The sequence below is a fragment of the Aptenodytes patagonicus genome, chromosome 3, assembly GCF_965638725.1.
Source record: "Aptenodytes patagonicus chromosome 3, bAptPat1.pri.cur, whole genome shotgun sequence".
Lineage (NCBI taxonomy): Eukaryota > Metazoa > Chordata > Aves > Sphenisciformes > Spheniscidae > Aptenodytes > Aptenodytes patagonicus.
In genome coordinates this window covers 94,725,283-94,747,749 of record NC_134951.1, presented here as the reverse complement: position 1 = coordinate 94,747,749, position 22,467 = coordinate 94,725,283, and the positions used below count along the sequence as shown (strand labels likewise).

The window sequence follows — 22,467 nt, the reverse complement described above, 5'->3', positions numbered from 1 at the left end:
TCTTTGCAGTCATACCCTAACACATTTTTCCTCAACAGAAGATCTTCCAGATCTTGTTGCTTTATAAATTCAATGTTAAACAGTAACAAACACGTATATACAATTCAGACTGCACGCAAAACCCCCAAATATATATAAAATATAAATATGTAAAAATGAATATATATAATTAGCACTGACCTGATGCATAGTGCAAGAAATCGTGCACATTTGTGAGCTATGCTCCGCCCAGCTTCAAAGAAGCAAACACGTATTATATCAGAGACACATTTACGTGTTTTAGAAAGCAGGCTGTCATTTCCTTCCTTTGAGCTGTAAAAACAAGTTGCATACTTTAGAGAATCATATAAAACTTTATTTTTTTAACTGAGCTGATACTGAGATATAGCCATGCTAATTTAAACACAATTTCTCTCTTACCTGCCAGGTCCGTTTGAATACACTCCAGCCAGCCAACAAAGCGTGTCTAGTACAAGACTCTGAGCATGTTCTGTAGTCAGACCATCGTCTGTCTTCTTGCAAAGAGTGGTGAGCAGCTTCTCATGGAACTCTGAAAACTGTAACATGGCACACCGTTGAACTCTAGGGAGGAGGGGAGGGAAATAAAAACCAGAATTATCCAATATGGCCGTTCTCCCATTAAAATGTCCCTCCAGCTTTGTATCCTGTCTTAGGAGCGGTGAAAAAAAGATGCCTAGATGAGAGTAAAATTAGTACACAAGCATATATGATACTTTCCGTGAACACATTCTCAATCTTCCTATTTCCTGCTCATAGAACTTCCTAGGTTACTGTATATTTAGTAAACTTCAGGGATTTTTTTTTTTCCCTATTAACTTGTCCAGTAACTTCTAAACCTAAACAAACTTCCATCATCTACAACACTCTTTGGCAACCATTTGCACATACCTCTTTGCAGCCTCTTTGACCTCTTTAAGCCCATTACAGCCAGTGCCATCATTGTGGGGTGGCAGTTGGTAATACAAATTAAATACTGTATTATTCATATTTGGGTCTGTAGTACCAATCCATAGAGACTTCAACGATTTTTTGGAGTAACAACTTGTTAGTTAAATTTGATTCTAAACTTTCTGACAAATAATATACTCTCTACTGTAAGAAACAAGACAACATGTGGAAATAGAAAGGAAAGATGCTTCCTTAAATTATTTGGACAGATTTTTTTTTAATCTAATTTACCAAGAAAACTTATTTACATTTGCCTTTTCAAGTCAGGCAAATAATCACTCAACATACAATTTCATGCATGGTGTTATTCTACCACAACTTGCACAGCACAGTGCCCTCGAACTCACAATTTACAGGATTTTCCATATAAAATATGTTTATGAAATGACAACTTGAAACAGTGGTTTGACCTGAGCTATTTTGAGAACTAAGTATTTTATGAGAAGTGTAACTAAAGCTAATATTTTTTAGAATTATAAAACACCTACTAACCTTTCCTTTGAAATGGAAGTTTTTTTAAATCTTCGAATCGTTACAGAGACTTCTTGAAGTAAGTCACAGCCTCTCAGATTATCTGATTTTCTTGAAGAATTAGTGGCTTCAGTTTTGCTAGATGGCTTTTCCTGATTTTTTTAGGAAAAAAAATTCATAAATCATGTTATTTTTGACTGCTTCATTTGTATACCTTGTTCAGTGAAATGCATACAGTTCAGTAAAATCTCTCAGTTTGAGCATTGTACTAAAATAGACTACTTTTATTCACTAATTGATTTAACACAGAACATCAAATTTTACAATGTTCTGTAATTTATTATGTTCTAACCATTCTAATAATGTCCACAAGATGTACATCATATCACCCAATCTTACAACTACAACGATCAAGAGTAAAATACACACACACACTAAAATCTGCGTAAGAGGATGAGGTGGATCAGCTACTGAAAACACTCATGGAAACAGAATCTGTTTCAAAAACAAGTGCTCAGAATAGGAAAGTGGCAGAACAGACCTTTTCAACTAAATTTGCACAGAAGAAACAACTTAGAGATGTTGAACTCTGATTCTTGAAGGTGTTAACACAGCGTCAACTCTTAAAAAAGTAATTTTTAATGGATCTTAGTTCTCTTAACAGCTAGTTCATTTTCAGATTACATATATCATACCAGTTCTACAACTTCAACACAGATGTCTTTCTTGGCTATTCATTACCTTGCCTGCTGCAACTTTTGCCAACAATGAAGCAAGGGAATGGCCCTTGTTAGTCTGAGGTTTTAGAGATGGTATTCTAACAACTGGTCTAATGCCACCATTGCAGATTTCTTCTGTTCCTCTATCATTCACTGCTTTAACATGAATTAAAAATGAGCGGTACTTGCCACCAGCCATGCCTAAAAGTGGAAAACAAAAAGGAGGGGGGGAAGAATTTGCATCTTACTAGAGGGAGTTGTAAACACATTTCAACTTCACAGATACAGTGTACAAGCAGAGCTCAACTACATTAATTACAGTACTTTAGCATCAGTTTGAAAAGGTAACTCACTACTGTGTTATACAGCAGAATTTGTCAATGTGAAAATAAATACAAATCGAAGTCTGACTACAGAAGTATGAGATGCACTTTAATCACGCATACTTCATGTGAATAGCATAATAAACTGGTTTACCTTTAACAAGCTTTGGACTTGTTAGTGTCAACATTCCAGCGTGTCCTGATAGATCAAGTCCAGTAGCCAGCCATACTGGACCACAAAGTATATCTTCCTTGTGCTCCTCCAGAAAAGGACACAATCTAAGACCTTAAAATACATGAGTAATATGGACCTGAATTACTCATAATTAAGTCACAAAATCTGATCATTTGCATGAGTTAAAAATACACTGTCAAGCTGATCACCAAATATATATAAACTCTACATAGAAAAACTAACAATTACTTGAGGTCCACTTCAAGCCATTTTTCAGTGAAATCAATAAAGGTAAATGACAGTTTTCAAAGCATTTTCAGTTATATTATATGGATAATATGTATATTGACTGGCTCAGAGCCACAAAATACACAACTGATAAAATGATGAACCAATATATTTTGATCCACAACTCTCACTTGGTCTTTTCTGAAGCAGGACAGAACAGTTTAAAAAACAAACTGATTTGTTTCTCCTGTGGTATATTAAAATTATCATTCACTTATCTTCTGCTCCTTTCTCAGCATGAAAAACCTCCTTCCAGCACTTCTTTTATCACCCCTTTGAACCCTCCCCCCATCCTTTATAACGCCTTTCTTGGAGTCATAGAATCACAGAATGGTTTGGGTTGGAAGGGACATTTAAAATCATGCTCTAGATAAGCCTGATCACATGAAAGGAGAGAAGGTGTAAAGTAAGACTGTTGAAAGGACCAAGAAAAAGAATCATAGTTCTGGAACTGATTCACTCCAACTATAAATTTTTAGTCTGTAGCTCTCCTCACTCGGATCCAATCTGATTGCCTTTTAGAGAGTCTCTAACAGATTTTGTGGAAGAGTACTGATTAACAAAAAAGGTTATAAAAACAAGCACAGCAAGCCTGATATAGCTGGAAATTAACATGACTAGTTATGAATTCTTTACCAGCTGTTTATTTTTCTTGGTTTACAGCAGCAGTCTCTACAAAAGCCAGGAATGCAAGGAAAAAAAATCTATTAAAACTAGCTGAGGAAACCAAGTAAAATACTGCTGGAACAGAGTAAGAGTTTAAAGTTAGAAAGGTGCCATATCAATCTATTTCTAAATTCAAATAAACACTAATCTGCTTTTAAGCACCAAAACTCTCCAGTACTTTTTTTTGGTGTGTTTGTGTTAAACTTTCAACTCATACAGTAAACAGACCGGTAAGAGAGGCAACACAGAAAAGGGCTGAGAAATCAGTCTATTTTAAATGGCTGAGAAATTTCTGCAAATAAATTCCAGTATATCATTAAAAAAAGAAAAAAGCAAGCTCGTATTTTAAACAAGGTATAACAAGATAAATGAAACTTACATTGTGGTTCCTCTACATCCATATACTGCATTTCTTCGTTGAATTCAACCAGTCCTGGTTTTCCATTTCTCTCCACTTCAATATTATGAGCTGGAGATAGAGGAAATGTGATCTGCCTATCTACTGCTGCTTCTGGAAATAAAAATATTAACAAGATTTCATAAGCATTGCTTAAGGTTCACAGAAAACAGAAGCATCAGTTTTCATAGCAATTTTATCAGCTTTCTGCCCAAAACACTATTTCTAATATAAGCATGTTTTTCATATTAGGACTGCAACTGAACTTGCAGCAAATAGTTAAAAAAATATTTCTTTGAATGACCTGTAAACAGCCCGTTTTACTTTAACACTGCCCAAATTCTTTTCTCCTAATAATCAACTGCAGATTACTCCTAAGTAATTAGATTCCAGTATTGAAAGCTTGATAATTTAAACTGAAAATAACTGTATTGCTCCTGCTGAACATCAGACATTATTTTGATAAGACTTAAGTACAGCTCTTTTTTTAATTAAATGGTTCTCATGAATCATAGATGAAAAGGACATGCAAGCAAATGAACAAGAAGCAGTGAATTATATGCCAAATCAAAAACATTAGTTCCAAACCAGAAGAATTATGCCTCTGGCCTTCCCATTATTACACACTACACATTTAACTTGTTCCAGGGTTCCTGTCATACAAAAAACAACTGAATAAACTCTCCCCTACAGATCTTCCTTAGGTCTCATTATCTTAAAATTTCAGTTCCTTTCTCACCCTATGGAAGGAGAGAAGGGAAGGGGGGAGGGACGCAGGGTGGGGGGGAGTTAACTGAATTTCAGTCTGAAGATTTTATACCTTTTCAAGAGCCACCAAACAATCTTTAATATTACTTTTCCCTGGGATTAGGACATTTTGGTTAACATCCAGCACAGATATAAATTATCTAGGTTTGCCTTCCCTTATACTGAAATCATTAGCGTTCTATTACTTCACTCAGTAGTGTGTAGAAAAAACAGCAAATGTCATTAAGGTCCTTTTCCAAAACCCAAGAAATTGAAAAAGGGTAGGAAGCAACTTCAATGCAATAAGACTTGAGAGGATGTTGGTTAGTTGAGGCTCCCCAATCCTACTGAATCAAAAAGAAAAAAAGACCTTGCCAAGGTTGCCTCGCAGGCGCTCTCATATTCCCCAGCCCTTTCCAGACTGCCTGGGTATACCCTGGCCCTTGACTCCATGCGTTATTCTCCACCCTATCCATAACAGATAAAAGCAAATTCCACTACACTGCATGTAAGGAAGTGAAACGTCACTTTCTGGAAGAGCTCTGTCATGTCTTATTTTCAGTATGCTGTACTGTAAAGCATCCACAAAAAGCCCTGGCATTTTATTTCACAGCCAAATCAAATGTCTTCAGAGAATTACCAACTCATGGAACTGTTTGCTCAGCAATTTTTAAAACTGAAACATTAAGCAAAAGTTTAGCATTTATTCTACTGTTTTGTTTCACAGGTGAAGGTTTTCAGATTAATTCTGACATCCAGATCTGCAAATGGACTGAATTCTAAAATTCATGCTGAAAACAAAGCAGGTTCTGTTCAGAAGAGCAACATGGACCAGCTGTCCTATTTTTTGATTTGATAGAACAGAATTCTGCTACATGTTAAAGTTAAGGGTTTCCTTCAAGAATTAAACAAAGGAAGAATCTGCAAGAACATGTGTTGACTGCTGTTCTGCAGTCACAGCTAGCACTTCTGCTAAAACTGTTAAACCATCTTGTATCTTAAAAGAATAAACTTTTCTCCAAGAATATTACTATGCTAGAGTATTTTATTCTTGGATAACCACCAGTTTATAGGATTTCTTTAAGGAGCATCTCCAGCACACTTTTTTTCTTGGTAAGTACTGGGGGATGCTACAGAGTGAGAAGTTATATGAAAGCGTGTCAGTGATCTTTGGTATGCCTGTATTCCTTTTTAAAATTTACAACTCTGTTACCCTTGTTTAACTGGGGTGTTCTTACTTAGCATTTAAAAAAATATAAAAGAAAAAAAAGAGCTTTTTAAATCATCCTTGTTGTTCTCCCAAACACATTTTATATCCAGCAGCCAATTTAATAACATTCAACAGCAAGATTTCTTTGAAATACCAAGTTTCTAGAAGCTTTTCAAAAAGAGGTGTCCACATAAAGATAACCAATTAATGCCTCAATAAAAGGAAGTGCTGCATGTAATACCTTCCATCCCTAGCAGACAGGGCAGCAGGACATGCAATGAACACTCTCACCACAAGAAAATCCCAATGGAGGCACAAATTCTTCCACATCAAAGAAGTGACTTTTCAATTTATGCTACCCCCTCAGAGGTTCCCTGAGAGCTAGCAAGATGCAGAGTCCAGCTAGGAGTCTTCCCAAGGCAAGAGCATTCATAACTTTGGTCTACCCTGTCAAAGCTGCAAGGAACAAAAAGTGAAATCATACTGCAGCTTTCACGTATCTTAGTTAATGAGCCAGATGATGAGAGCATTCCCAAGGAAGCCAGGTTTTATCTACTGACATCAAAAAAAGCCTTGCTATTTTCTCTTATGCATCCAAGAGGCACTGGCAAATAATTTCCTTCTGTGACTTGGAATAATTTATTATAATTTTTTTAAACGTATCAAGAACTTGAAAGAGCACCATTTGTTTCATCAGTCAATCTCGAGGATGATATACAATTGACAACATAGGTTTTTTTAATGACTCTAGGATTCAAGCAGTACAGAATAATAATTCAGTTCAACCTTTTTGAGCTACGCTCAAATTTGTACAAAATTCAGGATTTTGAAACTGTTAACCCAGTTTGTTTCCCCAATTTACATTCAAACATGGTAAATGAAAACAGGCCATGATGCTGAGAAATAGAATAACGTGTAAATAAAATAAGTTAAACCAAAATATTTACACAATTTCAAGCAATTCTTCTAATATACATCACAGAGAATAATGAGTTTGAGAAAAGAAGTAATATTCTGAAAAATATCTTAAGTTCTTTCTTACCATTGACTTTCCCTAAGCCTGGAGCTTTATTTTTCAGTAAAGTCACTTGAATCTGGGGAATGTTTGTGATGTTTGAATTCAAAACAAATTTAAAGTCCACGTGTCCAACCATACAGGCTTTTGGTAGAACCAGTTCAAAGACATGCTCATCCCAGCTGTTGCTGTCAGGAAAAAAGACGACAATGACCCAGTGTTAAGAGAGAATTCAGATCAAGCAGGCAGCATTACCCAGTGCACTCCCCATCTATGCACACTTTCTTTAACAAGAAGAAAAACTTATTTTGCATTAGTTGACATCCACATGAATTTCTGAAGTAAAAGTCTTTCAAGCTGCAGTTAACCACATTCATTTTGTGAAGAACACATTATAAGCCAATTGATGAGAAGGCGAATCAATGTTCGCATAAAAGTAGCAGTGAAAAGATTCTGTATTACCTTCATTACAGTACTGTTTCCATATTACTATAAATTCCAGTTACTCATTTCTAAAAAAAAAGGAAGGGGGGGGGGGAATCACTAAAAAAGAACCTATCAATCAGTGAAGTGTATGAAAGCATGACTACCTTGCAATCTCTTAAGTTGGCCTTCTCCATTGGTAAGTGTTAAACAATTTCACTTTCCAGTGGTACAGCAGCCACGTCCAGGTGACGCAAAATACTAGTTTCAAATTTTTTTAAAAATACATTTGATAATTTATACAGGATGAGAAGTGCTTCTTACCAGGTGCACAGTCAGAAACCTGCGCTGTGCAAAATGCATGCAGCTTTCTTTTAATGAGTCATATTTTCCTTTTGAAGCCAACTTTGGCTTACACTGAAAGTGTAAACTTGAGATAATAACTACCCCTCAATGATCAGTTCCATAGTTTGATACACTAAGGTTTGCAAAAAATAGTTCAAACCAAAGAGCAATTCAAATAAAACTAATCACGCGTCATCATATTTGTACACATTTTTAAAGTAACTGCACTTCCTGATCTTCTCAATTTATCAGTAAATAATTTTTTTAAATGTAGTAACTTTGATAGCCTGTGATTATTTAATTGTATAACTGAGAACACTAAGAAACTGAGTATGCTGCTATAAATATCATAGATGTTTTTCTAACATCTAAATTACAAAAAGGTTATTTAAATCAAATAATATGCTACACATTGAGTATTGTGCAGAAAATTTTAAAACAGATTAAGGATTGGTACAAATATATTTAATTCTTTGCATTTTTTTACAGTAATATCCCTGAAGGCCGTATCTCCCTCAGGCAAGTATAATACACTTATAACGGATTCCAGGTACACATCATGAAATGGCATGCCAGCTTTCCAGAACAAGCAATGTAGAAAAGCAGTGATTTTGGGAGGAAAGATGGACAGAAGCGAAAGAAAGACAGAAGAGAGCTTGTGGTTATGATTTAAGAAGCAATAGTGAAGAATTTTCAGCTAACTGTACAAATAACTTAGGCAAATAAAATGTAATGGAAATTTATCCTACAACTCCAGGGGAAAAAAACCTCTGTTAGCAAATGTAACACTAGAAACTTAGAATCACTCACGCCTTTCCTCTGGCTTGGAGAATACGTAGCCCAGTGCAAAACAGGGAGAGGTTTGGGGTTTTTTTTTTTTATGTCCGAGTATTCCTATAGGTGTCATGCAAAGCATGGACTGAGTGAGACATTCAAAGGAGCATGTCTTCTGAAAGACTAAATAATATTCTGCTCATCCAGTTTAAGTTAAGATCTGGTACAAAACCAGAAATGAATAATAAACCAGTTTGTCTGCAGTACTCTTTTGTAGTCTGTATGTTGCATACGATGCATACTGCCATACCGAATTACAACTGTTATTTGTCTACTCCAGAAACCTATTTTTGACAGAATTCAGCAGCAGATGCCCCAAAGGAAATTTTAAGTATCTCTCAATAGGCATGTATGAAATAATGATCCTCCATGAAGGTCTCACATTACATCCAACAGTGAAGAGATGATCTTCTACCTGTGGCAATGAATTTCACAATCTAATTCTGTGATTAATTTTCTCTGGTAATCTAATGCAAGTTCTTTTAGCAACTTTCCTCACTTTTGAAACCCGTCTGAATCTATAGCATCTTTTTAAAGACTACACAATCAAGACTGTGTTCTAAATGCAAATATACCATCATTCTCACAACTACAAAATATTTTCCAACACACTTCATTCTTTTTCTAGAACACCTCATCAATGTTTGATCTTCCACTACAACTGAACTTTGAGCTGCAGACCCATTTCCAGAGTTTAAACACTGGAAAGCACTTTCACATATTTTCAAATGTCTGCATAAGATGAAGACATAAAATATTTTGTATATGAATTTGAGAAAAAGCCAGGAAACTCAGATGTCATTGTTTTAATCAAAGCACATTAGCAATTCATGCACTTTCTTTAAAAGGATTAACCCAATTTAACATTTCAGTTAAATTACCACTGAAGGGGAAATACTGATATTTAGATAATTCATAAGGTAAACCAGACTCTGCTTTTTCTGTTTTCTTTGTTACACAGCCTTTTTAAAATAACAAAGTAGGATTGAAAAAAGCACGCTTGTAATATAATGCCATTCCCTAGAATACCTTTACAGGATTATCTCCTATCTATTTGAGAAACAAAAGAATTACCATATCAAATTGCATTACTCATCCATCTAACCCTGTAATCCCACATCTTGATAGGAATCAGTATACGACACTCAAAGAGGAGATAAAAGGAACCTCATTAAGGATGACCAAAATAATCCAGAAATCAAAAAGTTTTTTCCCTGATAACTTTTAATTAAGAGCTAACGTTGCTCTCAGTCTTAAGACTGTATATTTTACCCTATGAACAAAGGGACTGCAATTTAATCATTTTCATCATGAGTCATTTAGCAGCTGTCAAAGATTTCCAGTACTAAACCAAAACTTTTAACTTTACTTCTTTACGTTCCTGTTTTACTTTGCAGCAGGCATAATGCTTTTCCTCTAATGAAACAATATTCATAAGCTAATGTTCCAGCTATCACCTTCCAATTAACAGCTATTACCTTCACTGTTGGCTTCCTTGTATCTTCACATTGGTAGCTTTTTACCTTTCAGCTGTTGCTGAACGCACTCAATAGTCCATAATTTTAACTGGAAGTTACTTTGCAAGGAACCACCTCCTTTCCACTTGTTACGTACAGAGTATTTTACTTACACAAAGCAAAACCACAAGATAAATAAAGGTTTTAAAGCCTATAACGCACTGCAAGTTTTTAACCATAGCTTATGAACATTTAATTAAAGCAAGTTCAGCTCATTTTAGGTGTCAGCCCTGGAAACACCTGCAACTACCACCTTCCAGACCTGTTTTCCCACCTGGAATGCTTCATTATCACATGCTAGCTTTCACTTATTTATACAACAAGCTTTTTCCCCCCCACATGTGATCTCTAGCTCCCCCTAGCATCCTTTGGCTATTTCATTGTTTCCACTGTATAGGCATTTAGATTCTACACTACTGTGCAAATCTTATACAACAGTGGGACAGATGTGTGACAGCCTGACCCAAAAGATCTTGTAGTGCCTTATTATGCATGTCCCTTAATAAAACACACAGCACAACTTATATCTATATTTTGCTTCTCCAAGCATTTTTCCAGAAAAACTATGCAAATCTACTTCAGGTAGGTTTTAAGCAGCTCTTCAAGGAGACTACAACACTGCTGTTCTAGTCTTTACGATCCCAGAGGAATTCCAAGTTCTTACGCCACGTGTAAAAAACTGAGAAGTACTACACATACCATGTCAGTGCAGCTCATTTCAATGAAAGTACTGCCTAAATTTTAGCACAACTAGGGCTCTATACTGGCTTAAACGTCTTGCGTATAAAGATTTAACTTGACATGAACAGGCATAAATCCAGATTCTATCTTCACATTTTAAAATACGTTACAACACGATTTCGTTTAAGACAACTAATTAGTCATACTGGCACCTGCAGTTTGCATTTTCCAATTAAAAAATGTACTAAGAATGTGTGTACGCATAAGAAGGGTGAATCAGACTTCTATAGAAACAATCAAGAATATCTGTAATTCTGGCAAATGAGCTTGTCTGTATAATGAAATGGCAACATTTGACAAACAAGAATACACACATTCAAAACTTGACTTTTCAATTTGTTTCAAGGTCCACTAAAACAACTCTGGCAATCTCACAAAGACCTGTAATGCAAACTACCAAATAGAGATTATTATCTTTGAAAGTACACGTTCTTAAACTTGCACACTACTTCAAAACAATTAAATTAAATTAAATTTGTGATTATACCAGCTATACGAACTAGTTAAGCAATACACACATTATTCTTTTTGCACCGTTACCCTACCTACCTGTCTGTCTGTAGCTTCCAAGTTCGAGTATGCTGAGCTGCATCCCCATGGTGCTGCTGGTGCAAATGCTGAGGATGCCGCCTTTGCTGCTGCTCTTGCTGGACTTCTACCCAACAGGGAGGCACAGTGGCTGAAAACCGTGGCGTCAAGGTCTCAAAACGGGTCAGTTCCACCAGGGATGTCAGTGTTTCAAGGGAAAATGGCTGGTCCACCAAAAGATCAACTCCTGAATAATTACAGAACATACATTAATTACTACACAGATTTTTTTTTTTTTTCCCAGAACATCCTATAAACAGTTTGAAATATATCCAAACTGCTATAGGTAAAATTAACTACATGTTATATGACATTTCTAAAAAACCAAAACCCAAAAAAACCCCACAAACAAAAATCCCCAAACAGACAAAAAAGAACCACAAAACAACCAACCCACCCACTCCCACCCCCCCCCCAGCAACCAAACAACTCTAGTCTTGAAGCCAGTATCCTTTGAAGACACCTCATTTGGAATAAATTTTCTAAGTACTGAGAGCTCTGAGCATGCTCTCTGGGATTCAACCAGAAGCATCAGGAAAAAGTAATTAGCCAGCTATACTTTGATGATGTAAAGCTGATTAAAACTTTTTTTTTTTTAATACCTCTATTGACTCAGATTAAAAAAAAAAGTTTTATATTTTATGAAAACAGACATATGGAATTACTATGCAATTGTAACATTTTTATCACTGTTTAAAACATTACTTTGGCACCTGCTTATCAATATAGACTTGTTTTATGATGGATTACTAGAATGTTTTGGAAGGCTCCCAATTTAGCTTAAAAGAGGGGTAAGGGAAAAAAACAAACATGCTTTATATAATGCACTTAAAAGACACTGGGCCTAGACAAGTATTTTGTCTTCTTGTCTTCATAGTCAAGTCTTGTCCTTAGGAAACAAGGATATTAATTGAAGAAGTACTGAAAATTAAAACATCCCAGGGAGACAAACACCTAAAAGAACATTACAAAGGAGCTCTAAAAATAATCAGATTTCCTCAAACAACAACAAAATTGAAAACTTGAGCGAAAATAAGATATGTACAATGTTAATTTTCTTACGTTTCAAGCATTTTCTCTTAAAAATGCATTTTGGAGAAAATCTTTTACTTGTAAAGAAATGATGGTTTTCAAAAGGAGAAAGTTTGCTACCTGACTACTACTGTCACCACCCAGGGGGAAGGAAAAAAAAAAAATTAAATGCACCAACAAAAATACCACCCCCCCAGTGAAGTCTGAACCTAGATGCTATCTAGCAAAACAAGCCAGGTTGAAACCAGAATAATAACTAGATTACATCCTCCAGCTTGAGAGCAGAAAGGCACATGCAATTCTTCCCCAAAAGTGGAGAAGCTCAAGATCAGATACCCAGCGTGAGGCAAAAAGTTCACTCTCATTGCAACAACTACGATTTCTACTTTTCAATCTAGGAGGCAGGAAAATGCTGAAGAGATTAGAAATTAAAAATGCTTTAGAAATTTTATTTCAATAATACAGCAAACACCTTCATTTTTTTTACTGCCAAATGTGAACCTCATTAGCTAGATGACACTGCAATGAGAAGTGAGATCATAGCTCAAACTGTGCAACAATTCTACCTTTGAGTAGACTGGATTTTCTCCTGCTTCATTCTCCCTCCCCCTCCAACAGAGACAATTACAAATTCAGAGTATTCAGAGCAACCACATGTAATGGGGTATCAACCCCTAAAACTGAAAAATGAAGAACTTATACTTGACAGCACTGGAAAGTTATTTGGCTTCTTTTGTTACATCGTAATAGTGAGTTACAACAAGCTGAAGTTCTAATAGCAAACTTGAAAAAAGGTTTTAAACTGGTCAGGAAAATTGATTTTTTTTTTTTTTTTCAATTCGCTTCTAAAATAAGCATTATTTTAGATCACTTCACCATAAAAAACCCTCCGCTCCTTAAAAGGAAGTAATAATTTGAACCTAATCTAAGATTTACGGCTTGGTAAGGTTAATGTATTTCCTTCTAAAACAATACAATTTAAAATGTATCCAAGTTTGAAATGCAGGCTAGAAAATAAAATTTAAGAAATGCATTCCAGAATGCCAACAACAGAGAAAAACACACAAATAAAACCCACAATATATATGAACAAAAGCTTGTGCTTGTTGCTGTGGTTTCTATCTTGATTACAGCATCTTTTAGCTACAGTTTCAGAGAACACCAAAGTGATCTCATAAAAACACCCTGCTGCTGCCTGCCATCAGCTGTGAACAAGATATATAGATCAAGACTCTATGCTCAGTCAGATCCGCCTAGGAGTTCATTTCCCCAAACAGAAATCTTTCTGTTGAGCTATGTCTCTGTCTGAAAAACATGCTAAGACAAAAGTGGAAGAAATCGTTTTTTCTGCTGATGATTTTCACTGATGTTTTAAATGTTGGGGGCAGTGTCTGATCATGATCCATACACATGCTGACAGCTTCACTACTTAGAAAATGTTTGCACTGTCCTAACAATCACTCACACATTATATGCCAAGAATCCAGTATTACTGACTTTAGTATCCTTAACCCGGATAGTTCAGACTAAGAGCTCTGCAACAACCATTTGGTTTCAGCTCTTCCCCCCAGCACCCTCATTTCAGCACTGGCTTCCTATGACTATTAAGCTTCTCTCACAGCTTTTAGTGGCTCAGTTTGATGCCACTGCAAAACAGTACTCAATTTATCTGATCATTACTGTGTATCCAGCTACTCTTTGGAAACCATTACACACCAATATCAAGCAATACTAGACTCTCTGAATTATATGACTACTTAAAGGAGGACCTGCAGCTTGTGGACAATCTAAAGATATAGCTACTTCGAAGTCTATACATAAGGAAATCCCTTTCTTGTTCCAATAAGCCATAGTCAAGCCTATAATGAAGGCTGGATGGGGAGTAGAACAAGGGGGGAAAAAAAAAATTGCCCATTATGGTACTGGCAGAATTTAAACAGTAATGATCATCAATTTGATTCATCAGGTTAGTCAAATTTACCATTTGACTGGAAGTCACTTAAATCTGCTGATAAGCTACTATACAGGAAATGCATCTATTGAAGAGCATCTATGTCCTGGATATTCATACTCTCTTTATTGCTTTATTTGCCATTAGCAAAAGAAGAAAGGTGCAGAAGAAAGCCACAGACTTCTTTCCCTCACATATGTACAATGGTTTATTACCTAGTGGTTTTCAAACTTTAGGAATGGCTCCTTTGGTGAAAAAGAGGAGGAGCAGGAGGAATTCAGTCCTCAAAGCAGAGAGGACAACAGCAACTGCTGTATTGCTGCTTACAGATAATCTTATGACAATAAGCATCTTTTCCTTCCCTCTTTTGATTGCCTCTTGTGGAGTAAAATCAGGGGTCATACAAACACAGCACAACACAACTTAAAGTGTTACAAGGCTGGCAGCGAGCAGGGTTTTGGGGAGGAAGACAGCAAGTAGCCTGTCACAACAAAGACACCACGATCCGAAATGGTCCCTGTACTACCAGTCAGTCCTCTCCCAGCTTTTTTTGTCCTCTGCAGCTGCACACAAAGACACCTCCCATCACACAAACGCACACACAAAATTAACATCACTTCTCTGAAATAGTCATAGCTACATGAATGGTTTATTTCCATTGTATCATTGCTTTATCTTCATGCTTTATATTATTTAAACTTGTATTTTATATTCGAGGTCATCTATTCCCAGTATATCCGTATTTCTGTCCCAACAGACATGACCAAAACACCTCCAAACTCCAACCTAACTAAAATAATTATGCTTTGTGTCTCTATCTTCAATAATTGCAGGTTAAAACAAAATGAAAAACACCATAGTTTTACAGCTCTCAAACAATTCCTTTTAAAACTCAAAGCAAGACTATATATATACACACACATATACACACACACACACACACACACACACACACATACACACACACACACACTTTAAAAACCTCAGCATGACTCAAATCTTCCTCAGGCTTAACCAGCAAAATTAGATTTGTTGTTAAGTTTTAGTAGCAAGTTATCTACACTAATGCATCTTTGATGAGGGCTGAGAAAAGATCGAGAGGCCCACACAGGAGCTCCCATAACCTGCATACTCACTGTTCTGCCTTACAAGCAGGAGGAGCCCCACACATTTTTCCCCTTCTACCTGACTACAAAAGGAACAACTCTCTCACCCAACTCCTTATTTTACCTAAGTGGGCCAGGATACTACAAAAGGCAGCAGACTGGTGGCAGGACTGGTATGAGAGAACTGCAGTAAAGACAAGACCTAAATATCATGATTAGGGTAAAAACAGATTTTGGACAATTAGAAACAATTACTTCTTGCTGTCCAAGGGCAGACAACCTTTCCAGGAAGGAAACTAGTAGGTAAATGACAGCAGAATTTGAGCATAGCTCAACCCAGACAAACTGCTAAACACAAAAATCCAAGAGTTCACATCATAAGCCTAATTTATCAACAGCAACTGCACTGCTTGAAGTATAGAGAGCATCAGTTTCACTGTATGCAACAATACCTGTTGAATACGTTTTGTACAGCTATTAAGTAGAGCTCTACAGCTTCTGCATGAAACTTTAAGGCAATTTTACATAATGAACAGATGATTTTAATTCCAAATAAAGAGCTCAAGCCTATTTAAACTATGAGGGAAGTTCAGTCCTTGCACAATTACCTGTTTTTCCCTGTCTGCCACACTTAAAATAACATGTAGGGATTGGAAAAACAATCAGTTATACAAAAGTTGTTGTTTTGTTTTGTTTTTTTTTAAATCAGGAACTGCTAAAGTGTTATGCTTGTACGTTAACCAGTGATAGACATACAGTAACTTCAGAACTCCAGCTTCGGGCAGCAAAAAAGTATAAAGCAGCATGCTATTAAATAATTCAAAATCATCTTAATATGTACCTTTCAAAAATTACAAAAGCATTTTTACTTACGATACATTTAAACATGTGCAATTTACCTGTAATGCCTGGACTAGAAGGGTTAGATAAGGGTTTGGTGCCTTCTGATGACTGTTCTACACTTTTGGAAAGGGATCCATCTACAAGTATATCAGCTTCATCTATGTCATCGCAGGTCCCTCCAATCTGAAGGAAATGAAGTTCTCCACCTAAAATCATCACAGACAACAAAAGAAGTAAGTTTAGACAGGCATACAGCTTAACTCAACCCACAAGACAGGCTTGCAGTTGAAGTGCTACACAATTATGACAGTAATTATGCAGGACCTGAAACCAGTAAGATTATACAGGAATACTCATTTTGCTTTACTACTACAAATTTTTTCAGGGTAAATGCAAAACAGAACCACAAAAATACTGACTCCAGGTGTGAATGGCATCAAAGGAAAAAAAATATATTAAGGGGGAGGGGAGTTAAAAGGTAATTAACTAAGGAAACCTCAATGGAAACCCAAAATCATAATGATCATGACACTTTCCATAATCCAAATCATGCTTTAAACAGAAAGTATTCCATCATGTCAACCAAAGGCCTACACTACCTCATTTGTACAGGTTGCATAAATTTCCTTTTAAAGTTCAATATTTGAGAATCGAAAAATCACTTCCCCGCTGAACTCTCCTAACTAAGGGGCTCTTCACATTATTTCATCAAACCTGGAATTACAACACGGATCAGGTCAACAGCCAAAACAGCAAGTCCAAAATTTTCAATGAACACAATGTTTTGATGGAAGCTTGAAATCATTCAAGGAAGGTGCCCATTATTCACCACTACAGATATACATAGATGAATTGTGTCATTTACAGAGAAGTCACCAAGAAGGAATGCTCAATTTTATGTAAGGTAGGGTTGGGGGAGGGGAAGTGCTGTTAACAGTTTCAGAAGTTACAAAAATCCTCATCAGTAGGATTTAAATAGAGAGGAAAATCCTAGGGTAGGCCTTCCATAGTTTTTCTGAAAATTGATTACAGACTGTCCTTCAGCATCTGACTAATGTTATGACAAACCCTGTTATGCAAATTATCCAGGTAGTCTGAAACAAACAAACTTGAGATAATATACGTAATAAAAACCCAAGATAAAAGCATAATCAGCAGGTACATGTTCTGCACTGTGAGGGGTGAGGGGAGTGAAACAGAGAGCAATATAGAGAGGCAGGGTGAGGCAGAGAGCGAGCGTATGAGAAGCACAGAGAGGTGGTACAGGTTTTTTTCTGCATCTCAATAGGAAAGGCCTGACAACAAATGGCTTAATAAAATAGCTGTTTTAACAAGACAGAATAAAAAGAGGAAAATAATAGCTCAAATTACCAAAAAGAAAGAACCTCTCCATAGACAGGATCTGAGCAGTGTGCTGTGGGAAAATCTACCCGGGTTCTGGGTGATGCTGCATGAAAGCAGGGCTCCCACCATCTGAAGGGACGTGAGATTTTCTCACTATTTATATTTCTCTTTTTATTCTATCTTATTAAACCACCTATTTCATTAAGCCATTTGTTGGTGGTGTCTTTCTCATTGAGATCCAGTAAGAAGCCTGCACCACCTCTCTCTCAGCCCCAACCCACCCAGCCCTGGTGCAGAACAGTACATCCCAAGTAGATCCCAAGAGTGGAGGGGAAAAAAAAATAGTTCTAGCAAATAACACTTACAATGAGTTTCCCTGTAATTGCACAGCTCACAAATGAGCAATTTTCCTCAAACAAAGAGAATTAGGGACACATTAGAAAGCACAGACCTTGACAGCTTCATTTGGTAATAAGCCAAACCTCAGTTTGTTTCCCTGTTCTGTTTACTGCTCAAAGTCTTGATCTCAACGATCAAAATCATAATCTCCTGTCCTGGAAATAAAGTACACCCCTCATGCAATGGAAGTTCAACATACTGACTTGCCTCATCCGCCAGTTTTACAGCTCACAGCAGGAGAAACACTGAAGAACTTCAGAAAGTTGTGCAGTTTTCTAAGGGAAAGTTATGCCAAGGTCTCACTTATTCTGTAGATGGTTGGATAGGGTTTGGTTTTAAAGAAACAAAACCTTGGTTCTCAAACCAAGTTTCTGAGTTTCTGTCACTAATCAACAGCAGCAAAAATGTCCTTACCATTTTATCCATACTACAAGAGGAAGAGAGAGTCACAATCCCTGCATTCCTCAGACTCCAGCACTTTTCCAAGAAAAATTCTGTGCTAAACTTGAGATATCTCACTTCCTCATATTTGTTTTTAAAAAGCTTCTGTAAAGAAGTTTATCATGAACTTCAGTTATACAGTATTAGTCTGTAAAATTATTAGTGCTTATGCACGCTTTCCAAAACCCTGTAGGTGGTTTTGCTTCTGTATCACAAAGGAGGCATTTGCTCTCATAGAACATCCAAAGATGACCTTCTGATGATGCATGCTTAATTATTTGTTTCAAAGATACCACACTTCCTGTAGTCAAGTGTCAGGAAAAAAAAAGTATGTGCAAAAGTCAATGCTGCTTTTTTTTTTATTGCGGCCTTACTACTGGCTCATGGTATGCACTACCAGGCTGAAACAGTGACTCATGTAGTGCTTTCTAATTCTAGCCAGGTAGCAAACATCATAAGCAGTAGTTTATCTGAAGACTTCTCTGCTTGCATCACTTTGACAGAGCCGATAAATGCTACTGTTGCGCTACCAGGAAGATATGAAAGCTGACACTGACTTACTCAGTGATCACAAAGGAGAATAACTGGAAACAAGCATCATTATACTTCCCAAAAATAACAGGTAACACATTCAAAACACTGTTAATTTAATTCTGACTTGTATTTAAAATCTGTACATTTGCTTGGACTCAAGAACCTGGTGGGTTATACAAACAGGACATAAGAATCATAAATCCATCCAAATAAATCCCAAGCTTCCTTCTGGCAAAACAGTTATGGGTTCCAGGAAAGCAGCATTGGCACAAGTTAGAGAATATGTCAGAGACTAGGCCACTGCAGTCAAAGCCAATCTGGTGAAGCATTCAGTATCCTGAACATATCCTGCACTCTGGCAGGAGTCTGGAAGAGTGACACAATTGTCGACAGCAAATCACAACACAAGGACACAGTTGAACAATACCCAAATAGTTAAAGGAATTAAGAAAACAAAGCCATACCACAGGAAACGATCCACTAAACAACTTACAGTCCTCCTCATCTCACCACTGGGCTGTAGAGAAAGGGTTAGTTCTAAACATACTAGTTCAGAACACTTGAAAAATGTCCTCAAGAAAGCTTCCCCAAAACCTCACTCCAACAGAATTTACACTATTCTTCGAGATTTCAGCTGTAAAATTCCATCCCAGCTTATGAAAAAATAGAATGCAATTGAATAGGGACAAGTGAAAGTTACTATGCCTAGCAAGAAATAATTAAATGCACTATTACAGGATGAAGAAAAATCAGCTAGCCAGCAGTTCTGTAAAAGAGGCTCTTGTGAGTCAGAAGATAAACCTGATTCAATTTCCTGCTCAAAAGTGCAAACATCCCATTATGTATATGCATACATGGTATGTACAGACTGCAGAGCTGCTAAGGAATTCTTCTGTTCCATTCAAAGACATCTGTAGGATTACTGTGCCTGGTTTGGGTATCTCATCAAGAAACATGTGGACTGACTTGAGCAGGTCTTTTGGAAGGGGAAAGTAAGGGTTTTTTTTCTTTCAAAGCCCCTGAGGAAAGTTTAAAAAGATTGGAGATACTCAGCTTAAGAAAATAAACGGTTGGAGGAGGACAGTACCTAAATAAACTGTCTTCTCCTTTTTTGAAGCAATCTCTTTGTCATGTTCATAAAGGATAGTACAACAGTTGACTCCAATCAGCAAAGATGATACAGGCTAAACACTAGGGGAAAAAAAAGTCATCATTGTCAAGGACAGCATGCAGTAGAAGAAATTCCGTGTAAGTAGGCTGTTAAATCTCCATGTTGAAGATTTTCGAAAACAGGCTGATCAGTACTCTATTTCTGAATGGGTAAGTGTAATTGAACCCGGTTTGAAGATGATCTCTTAGCATCACTTCCAACACTAATTCTGATGTGGAAAAAACTGGACCTCTCCCCAATCCCATTAGACCCCATTGCCTATGAAGGCAGAAAATTGAAAACACTAAATTGATTCCTGAACTTCAAATACACCAGTATGCAAGGCTGACAAAGCCTAATGACATGGAAGAGACAAATAAGATATCCAAACAAAACCAGAAAAAAGCTACAGAGAGTAAATTAATACACTATATACAACTCAAGAGCAAGAAATCTGTTATAACTGAAAGGTACAAGATTTGGGGGAATCAATTCTCAAATGTATGAAAGTGCCATCCAGTTCTGCCAGGCTTGCAACAAAAAATGTTAGCACAGACAACTTGCTTTCGACATACGAAACTCCAGTCTGAAAAAACACTTTCTCCAACAAAGGGGAGTGACTAGAAACACTTGTTATAATGTAACACTGCAGGCAAGAATTTAGGAGAAGTATGTATATAGAAAAGAACATTAAAAAAAGAATAATCACCAAACAGACACCTAAAGAAAGAAGTGCTTATAAATTAAAGTGTAAAACAATCAGTAAGATACAAATGTACATTATGGGTTACATTCAGTGTTCGTGGTCTTCTTTTACAGCATCCAACTCTGGCTAATTCAGAAATAGACAATATCCAAAAGAACTGATCCAATGTGATCTATGATTTGCTATGTGTGAGAAGCCGATTATGGAACTTCAGTTGGAGCCGAGTCTTTTTGTCTGTCAACTCTGACACAATATAGGCAGAAAAGAGAACTGCTAGAACAAAAAAGCACTAGAGTTCTTCTTTCTTATGATGAAAAGTAGAAAAACTTCTTTCCCCCCCCTGCTTTTCCCCAAACTATTTCCAAATAATAATTAAACTGAAAATATAACTAAATTAATTTAGGGAACTACTGAAGAACCACTTCTTAAAAATCAAATTGACTTTCTGTTGAGAGATTTTTTGCTAGATGTAATGCAAAGACAATTACTAGCATTTTCAACAGGACTCAACAGGGAAATGATTTACTGTAAAACCTTCACTCAACACAGACATTCAAAAATTAGATTTGTGAAAGAATTAGATTGCAAATTTCAGGTAAGCACAATCCAGGAATGCTTCACTCACTAGAAGGAACTCAAGCACTCAAACAGATCATAAAGATTTTAACATCTACTCAATGAGACCGTCTGGCAGCAGTGTACCTGCTTCACCACAACACCCTGAACATTTCCACTTCTTGTAGAAATTGTTTGAAATGCCACCTCACTTTCCTACTCAATAATATTTCTTCAGAGAGCTTCAGAAACTGAAGCTTGTAACTTGACAAGGGAGAACATCAGTAGCGGTGAAAGACAGAAAATCGACAATTCTCAATGATCGTTTTAAAAATAGTCCCAGAAACACAAGTATGCACCATTTTCAAAACTGCCATAACAAAATACAAGCAGAGATTTGCATCTTTATGTTAGATAAAAAAGGAACACTTCAGATATTTCCACCTCATTCCACCTTCTAAAGCAAAGTTCAACAAGATGGCCTGAATGGCAAATACAGCTAAGCAGCTAAACTAAGGAAACAATCCAAAACAAACCCAACAAAAGAAAAAAGTGGAATGCATACTGTGGACTGTTTTCTTAAATAATTTTTGGTAGGACTGAAATTTAAAAAAAGAAATATAATTTAGATGAAAACTGAGATATAAAGAAGGCGGTGACAACTGTAGCTCTGGAAATTTATGCATCCAATACAAACTGTATCTGATCCTCTTAAACACCAGATAATAGGCTTCAAATATCATCAGAAGACCACCCTATAGCTGTAACCCTATTCAAAAACAGTACCTGTCAGCCTACTCCATAGTTTGATAATAAAGAATTTACTTTTTTTGGATGCTACAAAAGCAGAATTTAAGCTGTTTTATATTAATAATACAAGACAAAGTGTTTAAACCCCCCCATGATAACACACAAAGCACTACTAAGAGGGATATTACTATAGTCTACCTTGGCCAAGGGGAAGAGAAGAAAGCAAAA

The 22,467-nt window shown here is 36.5% G+C and overlaps 1 protein-coding gene across 2 annotated transcripts in view; it reads right to left on the bottom strand.

Annotated features, from left to right (window-relative positions):
• Positions 1-22,467, bottom strand: part of BIRC6 (baculoviral IAP repeat containing 6) — a 189,855-nt gene that overhangs the window by 133,099 nt on the left and 34,289 nt on the right. For both annotated transcript variants that reach the window (XM_076334284.1, XM_076334283.1), the window contains exons 11-19: positions 16,417-16,566; positions 11,390-11,615; positions 7,008-7,168; positions 3,991-4,122; positions 2,637-2,768; positions 2,182-2,360; positions 1,462-1,592; positions 421-582; positions 181-312 (exon numbers count right to left, since the gene is read on the bottom strand). In XM_076334284.1, coding sequence (XP_076190399.1) covers positions 181-312; positions 421-582; positions 1,462-1,592; positions 2,182-2,360; positions 2,637-2,768; positions 3,991-4,122; positions 7,008-7,168; positions 11,390-11,615; positions 16,417-16,566 — 1,405 coding nt within the window. The remainder of the gene's footprint in view (positions 1-180; positions 313-420; positions 583-1,461; positions 1,593-2,181; positions 2,361-2,636; positions 2,769-3,990; positions 4,123-7,007; positions 7,169-11,389; positions 11,616-16,416; positions 16,567-22,467) is intronic.